The following is a 16,520-nucleotide window of genomic DNA, read 5'->3' on the forward strand; positions in this document are numbered from 1 at the left end:
GTGTACTCTAATGCCATCAAGTTATAAAGGGGCAGAACCCATTTGTATTTCTGGTGTGACAGCGGGATCCCAAGAGTTAACTGTATTGGAAGCTGAAGTAAGCCTAACTGGAAATGAATGGCAGAAACACCCCATTGTGACTGGTCCAGAGGCTCCGTGTATCCTTGGCATAGACTATCTCAGGAGAGGGTATTTTAAGGACCCAAAGGGGTATCGATGGGCTTTTGGTATAGCTGCCTTGGAGACAGAGGGCACTGAAGAGCTGTCTACCCTGCCTGGTCTCTCCCAAGACCCTTCGATTGTGGGGTTGATGAGGGTTGAAGAACAACAGGTGCCAATTGCTACCACGACGGTGCACCGGCAGCAATATCGCACCAACCGAGACTCCCTGATTCCCATCCACAAGTTGATTTGCCAACTGGAGAGCCAAGGAGTGATCAGCAAAACTCGCTCACCCTTTAATAGTCCCATATGGCCAGTGTGAAAGTCTAATGGGGAGTGGAGACTAACAGTAGACTATCGTGGCCTGAATGAAGTCACGCCACCGCTGAGTGCTGCCATGCCAGATATGCTAGAACTTCAATACGAGCTAGAGTCAAAGGCAGCCAAGTGGTATGCCACAATTGACATTGCTAATGCATTTTTCACAATCCCTCTGGCAGCAGAGTGCCGGTCACAGTCTGCTTTTACTTGGAGGGGTGTCCAGTACACCTGGAATCGATTGCCCCAGGGGTGGAAACACAGCCCCACCATTTGTCATGGACTAATCCAGACTGCACTGGAAAAAGGTGAAGCTCCAGAACACCTGCAGTACATTGATGACATCATTGTATGGGGCAACATGGCAGAAGAAGTCTTTGAGAAAAGGAAGAAAATAATCCAAATCCTTCTGAAAGCCGGTTTTGCCATAAAATAAATTAAGGTCAAGGGTTGATGACTGTCATCTCCACCTTCCTGGCTGTTGAGTACGTTCAGTGGTGTCGAAGAGCCATGGCGAGCAGGTGGCTAAAATTGGGACACTGAAATACGATTGTTTCTGTTCAGTTTAAGCTCAGCTAGAGTCAAATGCATGGTGAATGCAGTAATGGTTGGGTACTTGTAGGTAGGGGACTGAGTTGCATCTTTAGTCCTCCTAAAATAATTTGTCTGGCTGTAACTGAGCTAACAACAACGAGCTGCCCTAAAACTCTGCCACTCTAGTACCTAGCAGTGCCTGGCTGAACTTACCAGAAATAAGCTCAGATAGCTGATTTGCCTTACATTAGTGAAATTGTAAGGGGAAACGTTTCTGTGAGCTACTGCTTTATTTAAAAAAATAAGTTTATTGCCTAATTTGGTATTTTTGTCCCAACGTGTTTAGAATTGGGCTTTTAGTGAAAAAACAGACCTGTAATTGTGGCTGTTGCTGCATCTTTTTTGGTTGCCTAGAAACTATACCTGTGTAGAAGACACATAGGTTCTGCCAAGAAATCTTGTAGCTAGCTCAACCCTGAGTTTTGTTGTCTCTTGCATTTTTAATCTCAGTCCTTGGGCTGTTTTATGTCTTAGATCTCACAAAACTGCACATAAGCACAGGAATGGGCTTTCTTGGGAAAACCCCAGTGGTCTGGAGGAGTCTGCAGCTACATGATGCAAGCCCTTGAGCTGAAGTGAACCTGCTCTGTCCTGGGTAAATTCCTGCTCTGCTCCCAGTGCAGGGTGGCATGTTGTAGAGCCAGGCATTTCCTTGCTGCAGCAGCCACTCTCTTCTGCAGCAGTGTGGTGACAAGAGGCATTTGCTTGCTGTTCTTGGAGCAATGCCATTTGTGTAACTGACCTTAAACCGTGGGCTAGGATTGTTTTAAGTAGATCATAAATCTTTTGGTTGTGAGCGTGCTGTGGCAAATGACTGTGAGGTGAGGACTCAGTGCTGCTATAACATCCTGCATACAGTCAATATTATGAGAGGGCATGTGCAGAATGTAAAGCCACGTGAGCTGTTGAATTTGTTTCATAAAGGTTAACAGAAAACCTTCTTTTCCTGGCTACCTGGCACTCTGGCCTCATAAAATTTGGGTTACAAGGCAAAAGCATATGCCAATCTAAGTAAAACTGTAGCTAGGTACTCAACAGCTCAATAATTCATTTGCCTGCTTATGTTTCTGGGAATAGAACTTCTCATAGCTTGTCCTGTTGAACAAGGTCAGCACCCTGCATCCAAGTTGTGTGGTTAGATGCTTAAGCAGAAGAGGGTGACCCAGGATTCTGCTCTTGCCATATGTGACCTGCTTTTGGGGTCTCTTCTTGCATTCTCAGTTGCATGTGAGCCTGACTGTCGTGCGGGTACTTGGAGATGCCACACTAGACTGGTGGGACTTTCTTAGTGGGTTGAGCAGTGCCAAGGGAAGGGTCTGTGCTCCACAGTGCAGAAAGCAATGTGAGTCCCCCTTTCAGAGGGGAGTGTTTTTGGCACTTAATCAGCCCAGATTTAGCCCTCTTTCCTACTGGCTGGCTTTTCTGACTGCTGTGAATGGCAGGACAGCACAGAGAAGTTAATATCCAGTGCTGGGATCTCTGCAGTCTTCCCACAACTGACTTGGCTCTGAGAGTCTTGCCCCATAGCTGGCTGCTGACCTTGGAGGCGCTGGAAGGTAATGTTTGCTGTCATTGGTTCATCAAGTTACACTGATTTATTAAACAGACACAGATGGTATTCAGACTTGGGAAATGCTTGTGGTGGCAAGAAATGTAGTATTAGGACCACAGGTAGATGGATCAGTTTAACTCTTGCACAAGAAAGGCAAAAAAGCCTTTGGATCTCAATTGAGCAAGTATTTAACAATTTTTTTTTTCTGCACAGAAAGAGTAATTAAAAATCTTTGCACTGGCAAATGTAAAACAGGTCTTTTTACCTTTAGAAAATATTTTTAGCCTGCATCTGAACCTAGCAAGACAGCAATGATATCTTGAGTTCTAGCTTTACAAATATATTTTACTCTGTTGAACAACAGTTGTTGGATAGTGCTTCTTGAATTAGGACGTGGTAGATGCCTTTTGGCTTGTTTTCTGAGCATTACTAGCTCAGGCAAGGCCTGGTGTTTAGATTTTTCTTGTTCAGTTAGTGTTTTGTTCACAAGAAATTGTGTAGAGTTATAATGTGGGTCCACACGGGCACTGATCTATAAAATGAACTATTTAATGTACTTAATGGAAATTGTTTTTTCCAGGTTTTCATTGCAATGGTTGCTTGTTGATCTCTCTTTGTTCTGTTTCATAACTAAAATATTTTGCTTTTTTCCAGGCTCACATTAAATTTCCTATTGACTATCCATATTCACCACCTACCTTCAGATTCCTGACCAAAATGTGGCACCCTAACATTTATGAGGTAAGGTGGGGTTTTTGTTTTGTTTTGGGTTTTTTTTTTGTTTTTGGTTTTGTTTTGTTTTTTTAAACTAATTAATTTTTTTTCTCAGGCATGTGAGAAGGTTTTCTATGTCCTTAAACTTCTGGAAGTATTGAAGGTACTAAATGTCTCTAGCCATAACTAAAGTGGTTAGCTGTTTGTGTTTAAATGTCAGCTTCATGGTTGCAGAATTAAATCTAAATGTCGTAGGAAATGCTGTTCCTGTAGGCAGGGATGGAGCCTTTCTCATACCTGCAAGTACAGCAGGCAGCCCCAGCCAAAGCACTGTGCCATGAGCGCTGGCAATTTTAGGGGATTCTTGGATCAAGGCTGGTGTGTGGGGTCTTACCCTACTGTGATATTTAAGCAACTAGCTGTTGTACACCTTTCAAGTAAATTTTTAATTTGAGTATATCCTACAAAATTCTGTGATGAGACAAGAAATAGTGGGAAACAGTCATCTTCAGCAGTCAGCCTATGATGAAGGGGTTTGGACTTGGGGTGCTCCGACTGCAGAAAGAACCAGAGCTATAGTCCAGCTTCAGGAGGAGTCATGCACAGCCTGGTCACCCTGGGACCAGAGTGAACAGATACCTTTGGGCTTAATGTCTGCTAGCCAATTTGAAGTGGCCCTTAGTTCAGTGCATATATGGGTCATGTTCAGAGCATAACACTGAGCTATCAAGTCCATGATTGGATTATGGTACAACTACATAGCAGGTCCAGAAGGGGAATGATTTTATATAAATGCTTTTTAGAAAGCAGCACTCCCTAGCTTGAAAGCATTGTCTTCATGATGCTGAGCACAGGCTGCTTGGAGAGATTTAAGGTAAAGTCATCATGGACCGAAGTGTTGCAATGAGTATATGTCTGGTGCATCTCAGCATGGTGTGGTGCTCTGCTGATGGACTAGCTCAGGGGCTGATGGTGGCCCAGCTGTGTTAACATGGCAATGCTCAGGCTAACCTCTGCTGTTGCTGGGGCATAGCATATGTTGCCCTGCATCTGGTGTGAATGGACTAGTTGTGTTTCTTGCTGGGCTTTCATCTATCAAGTGACCTTTAAAGTTTATCCTGGAGCCTGGTTGAGTTGAGCTGTTGCATTAGAGCCCATGTGAGCAGCAGCTTGAGACAGAATTTAATAGTGCTGCTGCAAAGACTGTGAGAAGAAGCATTTCATTTCATACGATTGGTTCAAAATTACTGAATTTCATAGAGCTGTATTTGAAAGTTGAAGGCCTGTTTTGGCTCAAAACTTGACTTAAGCTTTTAGTGGAGGCCAGTCAAATCCTTGCTAAACTTTTGGATATCCTAGCCAAGTGTCAGCCTGCTAGGACTACTGCTTGAATAGTTTGAGGAGCTAAAGGCCTTTTAAAAATGTTCCTGTTGGTGCAGCTCTGTCACCTTATCACAGGTCTTCCTATGAGAGGTTCTGCAGGCTTCCTTTAGGTTTACTTCTAAACAGGAATGTCACTTCTCTTCCTTGCTGCAAACAAATGATGGCTTCAGTTGATGTCTTGGGCTTGGAAGGCCCTTTTCTGACAAGTTGCTGCTGCTAAATGCCCAGCCTGGAATGAGCATGCTTCAAATGTCATGGTGAAAACAGCACTGATGGCTTAGTAATAAATGGCCAAAAGCCTCTCCAAACTTCAGTGCAAAACAAGATAGTAATCAGCTTTAATTACTGGATGCTCAGGAGGATTGCCCTAAGCCCAGGGACATCCTGAAATCAGTCATCTGACAGTCTTCTGACTTGAGTTTTGGACTTGGCACTGAATCTTGCATGTAGCCAAGGATGATGTTTCCCTTTAAGGCTCCATTTCAGTTGCATGGGAGTTAGATCTATAAAGACAGACAACTTTGAGACCTGCAGATCACTGCAGATCCATACTGCAGATGTTGATTCTGAATCCAGAAATTCTCATGCAGGAGGTGAGTGGGAAATGGTTACCAAAATGGTATGTACAAAATGAGTCTTGGAAAGGACCTCTCCCAGTCCTGGTGGGAAAGATGAAAAATTGGCTCTAGAAACAACTGAAGGTAGGAGGAGAAACTAACCCAAAATTTGATGGGTGTATTTTGGGGTTACTCTTCAAATACTCTAGCTCTCAGCTTTGTACTTTGTGTTCATATCAGTATTTCTTGGAGCTGAGGGAATCTGAAGCAGCTTGCAGGCTGTTTTGGAAACAACATTTAAGCAATGAAGATGAGGTACTGGGATAACTCCAAATGAAACTGAGAATAAATCAGCAAAGGGCTTGAGGGTTTGTAAGGAGGAGGAGGGGGGGAATCTTTCAGTGTAAGGAAGATGAAAGAAAGTAGCAGTTTACAGAATCTGCTGGTGGAACCAGATGGAGAGGTTGGGGCTGACGTTCCAGTTCTGAGCAATGAGACTTGAGTAACTTGTGTGTTTCCCCATATCCACTTTACTTGGGTCATCTAGTTGAATTTTGGTAAAACTGCATTCAAGACTTGGTTTTTATTTTTGACATAAATTCTCAATCCTAATAGAAGTATAGGCTATTTCCCATTGTCAGACAAATATCCTATCCTCCTTACTTATATCTTTCAAAAATGTACATGGGGAAAGGCTTTCCCATTGACTAATGATCCCTAAAACCTTGTGCTGATCTCACAGGCCCCATGACACCTTTACTTCTCCTGGCCACCAGCACTGCATTCTCCCAAGAGATGGTTAAAGGAGAAACTGGGTAAACTCATGGAAATTATGAATAAAACCAGAATAGGCTGTGAACATAATCTAACATTTTAAGGTGAAGTTAACCTTACTAATGATATTAAAAAATATTTTCTAGATTGCACAAGCCTGTTGTAGTCCTAAAAAGGAAACTGCCTTGTTATGGCAAACTGTTCCAGCAACATAAGTGGGTGCTTGGGTATTCAGCAGCTCCAGGTGCTATGTTGCTGTTTTTGGTTGAGTTCTTGACAAAAAAACTGCTTCAAAATGATGAGGGCTTGCTAAATTAGCCTACCTGGCAGGGTTAGTGAGCTGCTGAAATCTGGATACTGATCACAAGCCTCCAGTGTTGAAGCAGGATCTTGTTTGGCTATAACACAAATACCCTTCAGGTGAGCTGTTGCTATCTGTAGCTGTGATCACTGGCTTGGACTCAAAGGCATGGATGCTATTGTTGTGAGCAGTGATACTTTGTGTTTTGGCTCCTGTGTGTTGAGCAGTGTTGGAGGGTCCTCAGGACATAGCTGAGACTAGGTGTGTGGGGAACTGGCAGCCTGTGGTCTTGAACAGAACTGATCTGCAACTTCTCTCTTGTTCCTATCATCAATTTGTACCTTGGATCAGGGTGACAAGGGACAGCGTGAGTGCTGCCCATCAGCTGAGGCTGTGCCACCTGAAGGTGTGGGGCTGCCTCTGGGAACTTGTAAGTCATCCCAGCAGCCAGTTGCAAGAGGCAGCAAGCCAGCAGGACCTGGAGAGTCCAACATCTGCTGGATGGCCTTGGGGCCCCATCTGCACCTTCACCCCATCCTGCAGTAAGGCATTGGGACCCCATGAGTCCCTGGAGTCAACTTCAGTGGAGAATATCAGCTGTGGTGAATACTGCTACAACACTCCTACAAAGTAATCATGTCAGAGTGCTGTTGCTGATGGAGAATTGGTTTTACAGGCTTCTTAAAGTGTTTATAAATGGTAGGCATTATGGAGCTTTAAATCTATATTCAGGCTATAACACTGGTGAGTAAAACACAGATTGAGGATTACGTGGCTGTATGGCTTCCATATGCTGCCAAAATATTTTTCCTCTTGCGTGCTGGAAGGGATTTTCAGTGAAACCTTCAGAAAGCATCTCCTGCTTTTTCACCTGATATTTCAAACAGCTGTGTCCTAGGAGAGCAGTGTAAGCCTGCCCTGCACCATCTGTTCAACATCATTGTGTCCTGGGAGAAGCATTGTTTTGATACCTGAGCTAGTAGAGAGTGCTAAACCCTTCAATTAAAAAGTTCCTGTAGCCAACTTGGCTACCACTGGGAACAAAATTTTTTTTTTTAACCCTACTTTGGGTCTCTTGTGACTAAAGCTCACTTCTATCACTTTGACAGTACTTGTTATCTGGAGACTAATTTAGTTTTATATGACTTATTTCTATTTTTGCTTGCTCTGCTACATTCTTTAAACCTCTTGACTTGAGATTGTTTTGTACCAATTTGCAGACTAATCCTGTTTAGCACGGGAGACTTTTGAACATAATACAGGAAGAATTGAGAAATGTTTCCAGTTTTTGCATGTATTTTTACTGGTACTTGGGGTGTCCATATCAACAAGGTTAAACTGCTCGGAACAGTCAGAGTGTTGGAGTTGAGTCATCAGACCTCTGCCTCAAGCCAGGCTATTCTTAACTTTTGTTTCTGTCTTGCAGAATGGAGATGTATGTATTTCAATTCTTCACCCACCTGTAGATGACCCACAAAGTGGAGAGCTGCCATCTGAGAGGTGGAACCCTACCCAAAATGTCAGGTAACAGTGTGAATCTGATGTACAGTGGTGACCTCAAAGGCCTGTCATGTCTCTCCAAGACTAAGGCCTGTGTTGAGAAAGGTTTGGAAGGGAATTTAAGACTTTGGGGGCTTTAGGTCTTGAATTGGGTGGGAACCAGACTTATCAAGCTGTCTGAAATGCTGTGTGTCCTGATACTGGGCTAACAATGTAGAGCCTTCTGTCCTGTTCACAGGGTTTCATGCTCTTAAAGCAAATTATCTCAAATGTTCTAGCCTTTCCCAGTCCATGTTATCCTACACTTAGGTTTTTCAAACTCCTCCAAGATACCACTAGTGAAAAAGAACATTTTTGAGTATTTAGGCCCAGTAGGAGTAACTTTGTGTGCATAATCCTACCTACTGTTTGCCTTCCAGTATTTGTCTCTGTCCTGTCCTGCAGTGTGGTATCTTGAGCAGTTAGCTAGGTAGTTTTCTTCCTGCCAAAAAAACTGAAGGATCACTAAGGTACCAGAGGCATTCAAGGCTAACCTCTCAATTTTTCTGAAACACCAGCTGAATTTCATTCTCATTACAAGACACTGCCAATAAAGAATTGATAAAATTCATATCAAGTAGCAGCTCACTGACCTGTGCAGTTGGAGTAGTAAGTGATGTAGTGGAAAACCTTGAAGTAAGGTACTGCCTGTTCTAACTTTTTAATCTGATTTATTATCCAAATAAGGTTAAAATAATTGCCTCTAATTTTTAGCATATCATATGAGAATTAAGCTTGCTTTCAGAGTGATTTATTAGATGCTGGTTCCCCAACTTGAAATCTGTTACTTATTGGTAAATCCAGCTAGGGATCTCAGCATACCTGAGGGAGTGCAGTGATTTGAAAAGGGCTGTCTGATAGTTTGACTCAGCTTTCATCTAACTTGGCTTCATGAAATTCATTTGAAAAGAGCCTTTGTTGAAGCAAAGATCTAGCAAGGGGGATTTATTGGATTCTTGATCCTTGGAATATGATTGTAACACACACTGCAGAGTGCTGAACTAGAGCTAATGTGGCAGGAGACTAGGAATTGTAGCTGTCAGCAATTTATAACAACTGATGTTCCTCCTGGAGCATGCTATTTCAAGATTAAAAAGGCTCAGGAGAAATGGTGTGTCTTAGCTGCGTGAAGTCATGAAGGGTTGGGAATCTGACCTTCAGAGCTTGAGGTAAATGTTATCTAATCCATCTGTACCAAGTACAAGTGAGTATGAAGCAACCTCTCAAAGTTCTAGTTCAGATTTTTTTTAAAAAAAGGGGGGAAAAAAAGCTTATACTATTTTAAGCTATATATTGCTAAGTTATGTTCACCTGTCCCTCTTCTCACATGGCTATTAAACTTTTTTCATACATCTGATATGGTTAGGACTAGGTGACAAGACTCAACTCATAGTTAGGAAATAGCTTTGGGCATTAATTACTTGTATTGCACACATATTTTGAGTATTTCATTATATACAACCCTAAAGAAGATTGACATGAAACTTCTCATGGTGCTAGTTCTCTGATTTCTGCTCTCCCTTACCACAGTGCAGTTTTTGGTGCTTAATCTCTTGGAATGTGTTGGGCTTAAGGGTGACATTTGGGGAGAAAACATTCCTCAGCTGTATTGGCAAGTAGAAATAAAACTTGTCCTTAACAGTTGGCCTGCTACCAGCATCACCCATTGGGCTAAGTGCTGATAGAAATGCATCCTGCTGGGGTCCCATCTGACTTTGCAAGGCTTCTGTGTGTCAGACAGGAGGCAACAGGGCTGAAGGTGTGGGAGGGGAGCATGCTTGTAATGAGCTGCCTGTGTAACCTTGGGCTTCTCTTCAGCTGCTGAATGTTGTAAATCCTGCTGAGTATTGACTGTTTACTATAGATGACTGTGGTTGAAGTGTCTGGAGGGGGAAATGTCATTGTTCAACTTTGAGAGCACCTGTGCTTCTGTCATGGTTTAACCCCAGCCAGCAACTAAGCACCACGCAGCTGCTCACTCACTTCCTCCCCACCCAGTGGGATGGGGGGGAGAATCCAGGGAAAAAAAAAACTAAAACTCATGGGTTGAGATAAGAACAGTTTATCATTATTAGTTTCTTCTTTTCCGTTCTATTAATGATAACACTAATAAAATTGCAACAGTAATAATAAAAGGATTGGAATATGCAAGTGATGCACAATGCAATTGCTCACCACCCGCCGACAGATGCCCAGTTAGTCCCCGAGTGGTGATGCCCCCACCCCCACTCCCCCCAGTTTATATACTAGATGTGATGTCACATGGTATGGAATACCCCGTTGGCCACTTTGGGTCAGCTGCCCTGGCTGTGTCCTGTGCCAACTTCTTGTGCCCCTCCAGCCTTCTTGCTGTCTGGGCATGAGAAGCTGAAAAATCCTTGACTATAGTCTAAACATTACTTAGCAACAACTGAAAACATCAGTGTTATCAACATTCTTCTCATACCTAACCCAAAACATAGCACCTTACCAGCTACTAGGAAGACAATTAACTCTATCCCAGCTGAAACCAGGACAGTATCCACCCCTTATTCTATACCATTGATGTCATATGCTCAGTTCCCATACCTTCAGTTACATCCTGGTCAATCATCATCACCTTTTCTGTCCTTTTGAGATATATAGACAATTTTATATATATATATACATACACACACACACAGATAATTTCTTTAGTTTGAGTTGTGTTTATAAAATGTTCATTGAGTTCATTTAGTTCCCGACTCTGGGCTCCATCTGTCATACCAGTCTTTCTGGGCAGGAGGGATGGTGCAAAGTCCTCTCAGTCAGTAGAGCAGGATCGGGCTTCAGTGCGGTGTGATGAGCAGGTGACATTGGACGCAGCAGGAGGATGGTGTACACCATTGGATTGTTGCATGCTGGAGTCAGTTGTGGTTCCATCACTACTGCGCTTTGCTCAGTTTTATCACGGTTCATTCTTGCTTAAGTGATTCTTACTGTAATACTATGCATATAGCATATAACAATTACAGTAATGATAACATACAGTAGCAGGGTTATATAGCAACTAAAATCATACAATTTAATTCATTGGCTATTCTCACCTAAAATCAAATCCCCTTGAGGCATGCATTGGATTTCCCCATCTTTTCGCATCACCCACCAAGTGCACCCAGGCCCTTGAGCAAAAGCAATCCCACGAATGGGTTTGCCTTTGCCTGAGGCAGGAGTAACCCAGACTGTCTTCCCTAACATAAGTCTTCATGTGCATTACAGGGACTTTATCCCCTTCTACAGTATGTAAAAGTTCTGACTGGGCAGGGCCACCCCAATTGGCAGAGCCTCTGGTGTTGACTAACCAGGTGGCTTTTGCTAAATGTGTGTCCCAATGGTTGAAGGTTCCACCCCCCACTGCTCTCAATGTAGTCTTTAACAGTCCATTGTATCGCTCAATTTTCCCAGAGGCTGGTGCATGATAGGGGATGTGATACACCCACTCAATGCCATGCTCTTTGGCCCAGGTGTCTATGAGGTTGTTTCAGAAGTGAGTTCCGTTGTCCGCCTCAATTCTTTCTGGGGTGCCATGTTGCCACAAGACCTGCTTTTCAAGGCCCAGGATAGTGTTCCGGGCGGTGGCATGGGGTACAGAATATGTTTCCAGCCACCTGGTGATGGCTTCCACCATTGTAAGCACATGGCGCTTGCCTTGGCGAGTTTGTAGGAGTGTGATATAGTCAATCTGCCAGGCTTCCTCAAATTTATATTTCAGCCATCGCACTCCATACCACAGGGGCTTTAATCGCTTGGCTTGCTTAATTGCAGCACATGTTTCACATTTATGGATAACCTGCGCGATAGTGTCCATGGTCAAGTCCACCCCTCGATCATGAGCCCATCTATATGTTGCATCTCTTCTCTGATGGCCTGAGGTGTCATGGGCCCACCAAGCCATAAATAAACACAGCATAACGGTCAGCAGCATTCAGTCAGCTACGAGGCCAGCAGAGGCAACGGTAAGTCGGCATCTAAGCGCTAGATTGAGGCGAACTGGGAGGTTACCGAGGCCCAGGAGTGCCGGGGAAGAGCGGAGGGACCCGGCCAGAGCCGGCGGCTCTCGCGAGAGAGGCTGACGCGGCGTGCGCGTTGCCGGGGGCAACCGCGGGAGATTTGAACGGCCCTGAGGAGCGCCGGCGACCTGGAGAGCGGCGAACAGGGCGTGGCGCGGCTAGTTTGCGCAGGCAGGGAGTGCAGGTAGGGCGTAGCCCCCGTCTTCCTCTTCCAAGCTCGAGAAGGCTACTCAAGTGGTGGGCGTTGGCCCAGAGGGAGACCCAGGTATGGTTGCCACTCGGGTGAAAGCCATTGTTAGGAAAAATGTGGCAACGCGGACAGAGGTCCCATGTAAACATGCAGCTGTCCAGGTCTCTGACTGCAGGGACTGCCTGAGTCTATCACAAATGATGGAGGTCAGCAGGGACACCTCTTGTGTGAGGTGTGACCAGGTGAGTGATCTGCTCAGCCTGATGGTAGAGCTGAAGGAGGAAGTGGAAAGGTTGAGGAGTATCAGGGAGTGTGAGAGGGAGATAGATTGGTGGGCCCACACCCTACCATCCCTGAGGCAGAGGCAGCAGATGGAGGCTCCACAAGAAGCGGAGGTTCCCCTGCCCTCCTGCCACCAGGCAGGAGGGGACCTAAGAGATGGAGGGGAATGGATACGGGTCCCTGCTCGGGGAGGCAGGCAAATCCCCTCCTGGTCTCCCTCACCTTCCCAGTTGCCACTTCACAACAGGTATGGGGCTCTGGAACTTGAGGACCAGGCCAATGAAGATCAGAATGTAGATGAAGCCCTATCTAGGGAGGTGCCTAGGCTCAGTTGGGCAGCCCCACACATTCTCGCAGCCTCTGAAAAAAGAAAAAGGAGGGTAATTGTCATAGGTGACTCCCTTCTGAGGGGGACAGAGGGCCCACTATGCAGACCTGACCCATCCCACAGGGAAGTCTGCTGCCTCCCTGGGGCCTGGGTAAAAGATATTACCAGGGAACTCCCTGGTCTGGTTCGGACCTCTGATTATTACCCATTGCTGGTTGTGCAGGTTGGCAGTGATGAGATTGCAGAGAGAAATCCAAAGGCAATCAAAAAGGACTTCAGGGCATTGGGGCGATTAGTGGAAGGATCGGGAGCATAGGTAGTGCTTTCCTCAATCCCTTCAGTGGCAGGGAAATATACTGAAAGGAACAGGAAAACACACCTGATTAATACGTGGCTCGGAGGCTGGTGTTATTGGTGGAATTTTGGGTTTTTTGATCATGGGGAGGTTTACATGGCACTGGGCTTGTTAGTGACAGATGGTATCCAGCTATCTCAAAGGGGTAAAAGAATCCTCGCTCGTGAGATGGCAGGGCTCAGAGAGAGGGCTTTAAACTAGGTTTGAAGGGGGTAAGGGATAAAACTAGGTGCACCAGAGATGAGCCTGGGGGCAGCGTGCCGATGTTAGAGGTGGATTCGATAGGCCAGCTCAAGTGCATCTATGCCAATGCACGCAGCATGGGCAATAAACAGGAGGAGCTGGAAGCCATCGTGCAGCAGGATAGATATGATTTAGTCGCCATCATGGAAACATGGTGGGACGACTCCCATGACTGGAGTGCTGCAATGGATGGCTATAAACTCTTCAGAAGGTATAGGCAAGGAAGGAGAGGTGGTGGGGTGGCTCTCTATGTTAGGGAATGTTTTGATTGTACAGAGCTCCATGATTCTGATGACAAGGTGGAGTGCTTATGGGTGAGGATAAAAGGGAAAGCCAATAAGGCAGATATTGTGCTGGGAGTCTGTTATAGACCACCCAACCAGGTTGAAGAGACGGATGAATCATTCTACAAGTGGCTGGCAGTAGTCTCAGAATCGTGTGCCCTTGTTCTTGTGGGGGACTTCAACTTTCCGGACGTCTGCTGGAAATACAACATGGCAGAGAGTAAACAATCTAGGAGGTTCCTGGAGTGTGTGGAAGATAACTTCCTGACACAGCTGGTAGGTGAGCCAACCAGGGGAGGAGCCTTGCTAGACCTACTGTTTACGAACAGGGAAGGACTGGTGGGAGGTGTGATGGTTGGAGGCTGTCTTGGGCTTAGCAACTGTGAAATGATAGAATTCTCAATTCTTGGTGAGGCAAGGAAGGTGGTCAGCAAAACCACCGCTATGGACTTCTGGAGGGCAAACTTTGGCCTCTTCGAGGCACTGGTTGAAAGAGTCCCTTGGGAGACGGTCCTGAAGGGCAAAGGGGTCGAGGAGGGATGGACGTCCTTCAAGAAGGAAATCTTAATGGCTCAGGACCAGGCTATTCCCATGTGCTGCAAGTCGAACCGCCGAGGAAAACGACCAGCCTGGCTGAACAGGGAGCTTTTGCTAGGAGTCAAGAAAAAAAAGGAGAGTTTATCATCTCTGGAAGAAAGGGCGGGCAACTTGGGAAGAGTACAGGCATCTTGTTAGATCATACAGAGAGAAAATCAGAAAGGCAAAAGCTCAGCTAGAACGAAATCTGGCCACTCTTGTAAGGGACAACAAAAAATGTTTTTACAAATATGTTAACAGTAAAAAGAATCCCAAGGAGAATATCTATCCTTTATTGCATACAGAAGGGAACGTAGCCACTAGAGATGAGGAAAAGGCTGAGGTACTTCATGCCTTCTTTGCCTCAGTCTTTAATAGGGAGACCAGTTATCCTCAGGGTACTCTGCCCCCTGAGCTGGAAGGTGAGGATGAAGATCATAACATACCCCCCCCTTAATCAAGGAGGAAATAGTTAGTGACCTACTACGCCATCTGGACACTCACAAATCTATGGGACCTGATAGGATCCATCCAAGAGTACTGAGGGATCTGGTGGAGGTCATTGCCAAGCCACTCTCCATCATTTGTCAGCAATCCCGGTCAACAGGGGAGGTCCCAGAGGACTGGAGGCTTGCCAATGTGACTCCCATTTACAAGAAGGGTCGGAGGGAGGATCCAGGGAACTACAGGCCTGTCAGCCTGACCTTGGTACCGGGGAAGATTATGGAACAGTTTGTCTTGAGAGCACTTACATGGCAAGTCCAGGACAAGCAGGGGATCAGGCCCAGCCAGCATGGGTTTACGAAAGGCAGGTGCTGCTTGACCAACCTGATCTCCGTCTATGACCAGGTGACCTGCCTAGTGGATAAGGGAAAGGCTGTGGATGTTATCTTCCTTGACTTCAGCAAGGCCTTTGACACTGTCTCTCATGGCATACTCCTTGAGAAGCTGGTGTCTCATGGCTTGGACAAGCGTACTCTTTGCTGGGTGAAAAACTGGCTGGATGGACAAGCCCAGAGCGTTGTGGTGAATGGAGTTAAATCCAGTTGGCGGCAGGTCACAAGTGGTGTTCCCCAGGGCTCAGTACTGGGGCCAGTTCTTTTTAATATCTTTATCAGTGATTTGGATGAGGGGATTGAATGCACCCTCAGCAAGTTTGCAGATGACACCAAGTTGGGAGGCAGGGTCGATCTGCTTGAGGGTAGGGAGGCTCTACAGAGAGATCTGGCCAGGCTGGATCAATGGGCTGAGGCCAATTGTATGAGGTTCAACAAGGCCAAGTGCCAGGTCCTGCAGTTCGGTCACGGCAACCCCATGCAGTGCTACAGGCTTGGGGAAGAGTGGCTGGAAAGCTGCCAGGCAGAAAATGACCTGGGGGTGCTGGTTGACAGCTGGCTGAATATGAGGCAGCAGTGTGCCCAGGTGGCCAAGAAGGCCAACAGCATCCTGGCCTGCATCAGAAATAGTGTGGCCAGCAGGAGCAGGGAAGTGATTGTTCCCCTGTACTCGGCACTGGTGAGGCTGCACCTTGAGTACTGTGTTCAGTTTTGGGCCCCTCACTACAGGAAAGACATTGAGGTGCTGGAGTGTGTCCAGAGAAGGGCAACCAAGCTGGTGAGGGGCCTGGAGCACAAGTCTTATGAGGAGCGGCTGAGGGAGCTGAGGCTGGATTAGTCTAGAGAAGAGGAGGCTGAGGGGAGACCTTATCGCTCTCTACAACTACCTGAAGAGGGGTTGTAGTGAGGTGGGTGCTGGTCTCTTCTGTCAGGTGGCTGGAGATAGGACGAGAGGAAATGGCCTCAAGTTGCGGCAAGGGAGATTTAGGTTAGATATTAGGAAAAATTTCTTTACTGAGAGGGTTGTCAGACATTGGAATAGGCTGCCCAGGGAAGTGGTTGAGTCACCATCCCTGGAGATATTCAAAAAGCGAGTAGACGGGGTACTCCAGAACATGGTTTAGTGGGCATGGTTGATGGTTAGACTCGATGATCTTGAAGGTCTTTTCCAATCTAAATGATTCTATGATTCTAAATAGCTCACCCTTATGTTGCCAGTCCAGGTCCACCTGAGCCACTTCAATCTTGGCAGCCTGATCTGCCTGCTGGTTGTTTTGATGTTCTTCAGTGGCCTGACCCTTGGGTACGTGAGCATCTACATGATGTACTTTTACAACCAGATTCTCTAGCCAGGATGCAATATCTTGCCACGGTATGGCAGCCCAAATGGGTTTACCTCTGCGCTGCCAGTTGCTCTTCTTCCATTGCTGTAACCACCCCCACAGGGCATTTGCCACCATCCATGAGTCAGTATAGAGATAGAGCACTGGCCACTTCTCTCTTT

At 45.8% G+C, this 16,520-nt stretch overlaps 1 protein-coding gene across 1 annotated transcript in view; it reads left to right on the forward strand.

The window, feature by feature from the left end:
- The window catches only part of UBE2R2 (ubiquitin conjugating enzyme E2 R2), an 84,283-nt gene that overhangs the window by 54,704 nt on the left and 13,059 nt on the right, over nucleotides 1–16,520 (forward strand). The window contains exons 2-3 of the mRNA XM_069775214.1: nucleotides 3,281–3,367; nucleotides 7,782–7,879. Of these exons, the coding sequence (XP_069631315.1) occupies nucleotides 3,281–3,367; nucleotides 7,782–7,879 (185 nt within the window). The remainder of the gene's footprint in view (nucleotides 1–3,280; nucleotides 3,368–7,781; nucleotides 7,880–16,520) is intronic.

Source organism: Haliaeetus albicilla, chromosome W, assembly GCF_947461875.1.
Source record: "Haliaeetus albicilla chromosome W, bHalAlb1.1, whole genome shotgun sequence".
NCBI classification, from domain to species: domain Eukaryota; kingdom Metazoa; phylum Chordata; class Aves; order Accipitriformes; family Accipitridae; genus Haliaeetus; species Haliaeetus albicilla.